The sequence below is a fragment of the Chaetura pelagica genome, unplaced genomic scaffold (genome assembly GCF_000747805.2).
Source record: "Chaetura pelagica isolate M959 unplaced genomic scaffold, ChaPel_1.0 scaffold551, whole genome shotgun sequence".
NCBI classification, from domain to species: domain Eukaryota; kingdom Metazoa; phylum Chordata; class Aves; order Apodiformes; family Apodidae; genus Chaetura; species Chaetura pelagica.
Genome location: NW_009952067.1, coordinates 933386 through 940387, shown reverse-complemented (window position 1 = coordinate 940387; position 7002 = coordinate 933386). Strand labels below are relative to the sequence as shown.

Sequence of the window (7002 nt, the reverse complement as noted above, 5' to 3'; positions counted from 1 at the left end):
GAAGGATGAAGGGGATCTGTCCCGGGGAGCGCTTGTTGGAGGCACCTGTCCCCGCAGCCCTGCCCCGCAGCCCTGCCCCGGAGCCGTCCGAGCAGGGTCCCGAGGGGCAGGCGCTGGGTCTGAGAGGTGCAAAGGGCTTCCTGGAGTTTGGTAGTCGTTGTGTTAGCGGTGATACCTCGGGGTGACAGATAGTAAGGAAAAAAAGAAGATACTGACAGTAGATGACACCGCTCAGCCTTTCCTTTGACGCGTGGAGTCAGCGCAGCCTGAAGCGGCACCGCGGCCTCCAGGGAAATGGGTCTCTGCGCGTTCCACGGGGAACGCAGTCTGCTCCATTCATTGCGGGTGCACGCACATATGGAGATGCAATTACGTGGCTTGTCACTGCATAGTGCCAAAAGGCACAAACGGCATCACGTTTAAAGTCACTTTATCCAGCCGTGGAGTTAGCTCTTGGGTACAGAAGAGAGGATTGGAGGAATGGGAAAATGGTGCATACGTATTTACAAAAAAAGAGAGAGAATGTTTATGATGCCACTGGAAAAGGTACTGGAATGTAACCCTAGTACTCAAATCCAGCATGTGGTGAGCTCTTATTGTCCTACAAGGAATTTCAGCTGAACGTTGTGCTTCAAAGTACAGATGCAGCTCCTACTATACTGTATCTCGAGTAGTGTTGTGTGGTCCCTGTGCCAGCTGCTGAAAAATCACGGAGAAAACAATGGCATCTGTTTTCTGCATGTCTTTCCTTTTTATTATTAGGGACATTCGCATACGAAGGATCTCGATTGTCAAGAATTCCTATTCTTCTCACTTGATGTCATGTTTAAGTTCTGGCATCAAGAATAACCACAGAACAGGTATTACAAGAGTTAGACAAGATAGAAATTCTGATTTGATATGTATAGTTCCTTATAATGAGAGGTTTTTTATGGGATTTCATGAGGTAAATTAAAATATTTGTAGCTGATAAATATTATTTCCCTAATACTTACAACTGTTTCATTTATTTGTAGGAGTTATGCTGCAGAGGAGTGAGCTGTTGTGGTTTGCTGTGTTGATAACCCTGTGGGTTTCCTCAAATGCTCAGGGTAAGTTCTGACACTTCTGAACTAGGTATAGAGTAACTCCCAAAGCTGGATGTTGGTATGAAACGTTATCTTACCTGAGCTACAGTGGGCAAAGCAATCATGTATGATTTTTTTAAGAAGTGCCTGAAATAGTAATTGCTGGGGATTTTTTGGTAGATACCCAAACTGCTGTCACTGCTGTTACATGAAGATTCCTCAATAAATATAAAAAACTGTTTTCTTTAGAAATTGTTGATAGAAATGTATACAATCTCAGAAAGAATTGCTATTATACTTTCCTCTGCAGTGGAAATTAATGTCGAAAGTAATAGAATCATGGAATGGGGTGAACTTTAAAAAAAAGATAGAAGTGAAGAATTAAACGTCTACAGAGCAAATAGGTAGGATGTAAATTGGCACAGTGCCAAGGCCCTCATTTACATCTGACTTCTTGGCCTGAATCTTTAAAAAGCGAATCTCTTGCTTCCTGTTGTCATGTGGCCACATGGCTTCTCATAAGTTCATTTTTATTAACTGGCAATCAAAATACAGAAATGGCTCAACTTTCTTTTCCATTCATTCATTTAAAAATATTTAAAGATTACATTTTTACATGCATCCATACGTAGGCATATACATGAACACACAGCATGTGTATATGTAAAAACATGCATTTATATATAGTGCTATAACATGTATTACTGTATGTTTAGTCGTGTAACCCAGGAATTTTATACCTACACACAAAGGGGGTGAGAGTTGTAATGTACATGCAAATGGCAGGTGGAAGATAAGATTCACTTGCATCCTAGTAGGAATGGTTGTGTTGGTGGAAGTAGGGAAGTCCCAGCTTTCCTCTGCTGACCTCTGGGTCTGCCTTGTCATTGCAGTTACTAAGTATAGCGTGCAGAGTTGTGTTTCTTGTTGCACTTTTTGTAGACACATTGTCACACGCTGTTAACTTTTTCAGATGGTGATAAGGAAGAGGAGACTACCTTTGATTTACTTCAAATCAGTAACATAAACCGAAAGACAGTTGGAGCAAAAGTGTTTCGGGGCCCAGACCCCGCTACCCCAGCGTATCGTTTCATTCGCTTTGACCACATACCTCCCTGCAAACCAGAGAAATTAAAAAAGATTGTCAAACTCATACGGCAAAATGAGGGCTTTATCCTTTCAGCCACCCTGAGGCAGGACAGGCAATCTAGAGGCACTATCCTTGCTTTAGAGGGTCCTGGCATCAGTGAGAGGCAGTTTGAGATAATTTCCAATGGCCGGGCCAACACCCTGGACCTTATCTATTGGGTGGATGGCTTCCAGAACGTGATTTCCCTGGAAGATGTGGACCTTGCTGACTCACAGTGGAAGAACCTCACCGTGCAAATAACGGGGGAGAACTACAACCTCTATGTTGGCTGTGACCTTATTGACAGTTTCATCCTGGAGGAGCCTTTCTATGAGCAGCTGAAAGCTGAAAACAGCAGAATGTATGTGGCAAAAGGGTCCATTCGGGAGAATCATTTCAGGGTAGGTAACCTGGAGGAGCTCGGGTCACTGATGAGGTGAGGATGTAGCTGCAACTAGTTTGAAAAGATGCAATAGGTGTAGTATTGTTGTCCCAATGCCTCTTGGGTTTGGTGGGGTCATAGGTGTTCCCAAGCAGAATTTCTCTAAAGCGTGTTTTTATTCATTGCTGGATTAGTATTCTGTAAATTTGAGCATTTCTGAAAACAAAGGACTGGTAGAGCAAAGTCCAGGGCCAGGAGAAGTGCACAAAACCATTTTGTGGACTTTTCTGTGCCACCATCCACCTTCTTTTCTAGGTTTAAGGCTTCTGAACATGTTGCATTTTTGTCATTATTTGTAGAATTCTTTGGAGATTTCCTTAAGACCTATGTTCAAGTCATAGGAACCTGTCAATGATTGAAATTTTATTTGAAAAACAAAGATGGAGGAAAGAGAATTTTTAATGGAGCTTAAGCATGTAGTGTTGGCCCATCTTTTAATAGAGTATCTTGATTTGCCATTCTGAATAAACTTTCATTTCAATTAAAAAAACAAGTTGAAAAAAAACCAAAACAAACTGTTTTGATCTGTCCCGTAAGTGAGATTTTTTACTTTTTTTTTCTTTTTTTTTTTTTTTTTCTTTGTGGAAAACATTTATTGTTTCTCTTTTGTTTTAAAATGAAGGAATTAGAAACTTTCAGACCTTTCTATGAAATAAAAATTACTTCCTACCTCATATAGTGATGTGTTCTGGCCCAAGCGCTTTAAGGGTGGCTTCATTTCACTCAGAATTGAAATCAAACTTGAACTCATGGCTTCAAAAATTTGAAAAGCCCTTTCTTTCTCATCCTCTTGTGCCATCTAGTTGTCAGCCAGAGCATGGCACGCTGGTGTGTGGTTTCACCAGATGACCAGTTTTGGCAGGAAAACCAGAAGCTCTTGTCCGCAGCCTCTCTATTCCTGCCTCCCTTTGTAGCCCATAAATTGTGCTCATAGAACTGGTTATGGAGCTGTGCCATTAAGTGGATCACTGAAGTAATCTTGTTTTTTAAGTTGTTTTTGTTTGTTGCTGTTGTTTAAAGTGAAACAGACACTAATCTGTTTTTATAGTATTGTCTCAGGATAGTGATGGCCTAATCAAGGAGACAGTGAAGTATGTATGAGAATGACTGGCTAAGCCTGGAATTGGAATGGGGCAGGAACTTCAAAAGTTGGCCTTGACTTCATGACAAATGTCTCATAGAACCACAATCTCAAATGCACTCTATGGAAGTGGAAATTAGAGATTATTGCTGATTAATGATTGTTTTAATATGACCTATTTCAGAACATAAGTTCTTTTGTTATTTATAGCACTGAAATTGTATAACAAAACCATCTGCGTGATTTTTTTCAGTGTGTGTCAGGTTGAATGTCTGTTAGGTTGGTTTTTATATATTTACTTTAGGCTAAATACAGTCAATAGCACAAGTTTGAGACAGATCAGGTTAATGATAAATTGATTTAATTAGTTTTTTGTTGTTTTTCTCTGTTGTTTTTGTTTTAATTATTATTGCAGGGTTTGTTGCAAAATATTCAGTTAATCTTTGAAACTTCAATTGAGGATGTTCTGCGTAAAAAAGGATGCCAAAGGAGCCAGTCAAGTAAGGCTTTTTTACCTCATTAATAATGTTTGATTGACTCTGAAAATGAGAAACTTCAACAGTGTCATATTATCCTAAAACCATGCAACAGATCCCTCTAAAATGGTAGAGGAATATTACTTTAAAAAACAAAACAAAATAAAAATTAAAAAAATGCAGTGGCTTTTTGGTGGTAGTAGGAAATACATTTGTTAGCTATATTGAGGTATAGGTTCTACTCTCTAGGCTACTGCTTTAGTTCTTATATCTTAGGTTTATAAATTTGAGCCTCTGTTTTTAAGTTGGGAGAAAAACTATCACACAGAATCACAGAATGGTAGGGGTTGGAAAGGACCCCTGAAGATCTAGTCCAAAATGATTAGAAATAGAAGGAAAATAGTTATTTATGAAAATATCTACATTCTTCCATGAGATGTTCATGATTCTTTGAGCACAAGACTAGGAATGCTGCTTCTGAATTCTGCTTCCAGCTCTCAGTGGGCCCGTGAGCAAGTCTGCAAGTCTTAAAGACACTGAATTCTTCAGCAAAGAGGCTTTGGGTTTAAATCCTAAAGTGTTGTTACTCAAAATAATCTAAGGAAATAATTAAAAAAAAAAAGTGGTATGGAAATCATGTGTGTGACAAGCTGCCATGTGCTCTTTTTAGTCCAGTCAGTGCTGACTTCATCAGGAGGGAAATCCTCTGTGTGTGGGAGTATATTGGGTTCATCGTAAGAGTTATGAAAATCTGTTAAGTATACACTAAGATTTCATCCTTCAGCTCATGGGAGGTGCTGGCTATTTTACTTTCCAGTGTTTGTAAATGGCAGGAGCTCAGTCAAGAACCAGAGAAAACTGATTCCACCAGAGGAACGTGGTAGGTACACAAGGCAGTCAGGACTTAGGGGTTTCATTTGAGACTCCTGCCATCTGAGATGTCATTATTTCTGCCACTTCACCAAGATATATGTCACAGAGGAAATCAGTTAAGTAAACTTTTTTCCTTGTTTATGCAAAACCCATAAATTAAGGAGTATCAGGTATTCACTTCTTCAAAGAAGGCCAGAATATTGAGATTTTGTCACAAAAAATCTCTAAGATATATGAAAGTATGCATACATCTGTATAGGGGTGTGCATATATTTAAATGCACAAAAAAATTAAGTGAGCTTCCTAATCCATTTTTAAATTTTGATAAAGGCTATTGACTGATTATTTCATATGTTCCAGAGGTGTGCCTTGCTGCAGGCACAGTGGGATGGTGGGAAGGACTCAAGTGGGATGATGTGTAGAAATGAGTTACATTGGCTAGAATGGAAGTGGCCTTAGATGGTACAGGCAAGAAGATACGCCCTCATTTGTTAGTTGTCATTTACTCCAGCCAAGCTGTTTTCTGTACTCAGAAAGTATTGAGACTACTCAGAACTATTTATTACTGGTTTTCAGCTTTGTAAGTGGAAGGAAATGCTTGAGGAGCAGAACTGCTGTGGGAAAATAGAATGTGTATTTAGGCCTGATTATAATCTGAATAAAAGAGAACTATGGTTTCAGGAAGTCCAGCTATCCTACTTCATTTACCAGTGGAAACAAAATTCCCCGAAGTAAAAGTAGAACCTTGTGGACACATTCAGCAATCACAGGCCGAACAACCTCATTCAAGAGGATATAGCTAGATTGGACCAGCAAAAACAATTAAAGAGGGTGTCTTCAAATGTTTTACATTATTATTAGTTGATCACTGCAAAGGGAAATAGTTTGTCCAAATGCTGAGAGGTCAAGGAAAAATGGGAGATTATTGACTTCTACTCTAAAGAGGAAGACAAAAGGAGCCTAAAGGAATAATTGAGTTCTGCATGCTGATCCCTACCTTGGGAGGAATTACACCCTTCAACTGTTGCAGCTAATAACCAACAGATAATATATATAATGTATTTGTTATCACATCTGTCAACATGCAAATTTTCAAGACCAAGACATTATAGATTTGTTGCAGTTTTCTTATCCATTTTGGGAAGCATTAGCAAATAGTTCAATTCAGATTTTACTTTGGTACACCAAGAGAAGACAACAAGATGGAAATTACTTGTGCAACAATGGAAGAGGACTAGTGGCACACTGTGGCTTGAGGCCATCAACATGACCTGAGAGGCTTGTTAATGCATGGCTGATTTTCTGGCATTGCCTTTCCAACTTAGTGACCACAGTTGAAAAGCCATGGGCAATATGTTACAGACCACAAGGTACACAAATGTTTTCCCATTCTGATGGGCCACATGTTGAGCTGTGGTACAGACACTAAGATGCCACATTTACATGTTTGTGTGTCCCATGGCAGATGTTACCAGTGAAGTGCCCTCAGCTCTGAGAACACAAAAAGCTTGCTACTTTTTCAGAGACAGGACTGTGTTTTCCATCTGAATCTTTAATCCTAGTGTGAGAATGTGAGGTATGGTGAACTGGTAGCTTGGGATTGCTATTGGGTTGAGGGTAGGAAAGTATCTCTGGAGTGTGGTGGCTGCAGATACTTTAGGCAGGACGTAGATTCAGCACTGGGTAGGAGAGATGACAAAAACATGCCTAAATAGGCACATCAATAAAATTTATTCTTTGGCTAGAGCAACGGAATGACATTTGCATATGTGAAAGGATGCACATTCTGCTCTTCTGGTTTCTCATTTTAAAGATAATCATGTGGTCCTTAGGAAATTAGCTGGAAGCCAGCAGCATAGAACTGATTTCTCAGTGATCCCTAGGCATCTTCTTTCAGTTGCTGCCAAGTATCAGTAGGAAGTGTGGATTTAGTT

General features: G+C 39.6%; 1 protein-coding gene across 1 annotated transcript in view; it reads left to right on the top strand.

Annotated features, from left to right (window-relative positions):
• The first annotated feature begins 1020 nt into the window (after positions 1-1020).
• Positions 1021-7002, top strand: part of THBS2 (thrombospondin 2) — a 31043-nt gene continuing 25061 nt past the window's right edge. Inside the window, exons 1-3 of the mRNA XM_010005333.1 lie at positions 1021-1091; positions 2041-2597; positions 4135-4219. Coding sequence (XP_010003635.1) covers positions 1022-1091; positions 2041-2597; positions 4135-4219 — 712 coding nt within the window. The 5' untranslated portion in view covers position 1021. The remainder of the gene's footprint in view (positions 1092-2040; positions 2598-4134; positions 4220-7002) is intronic.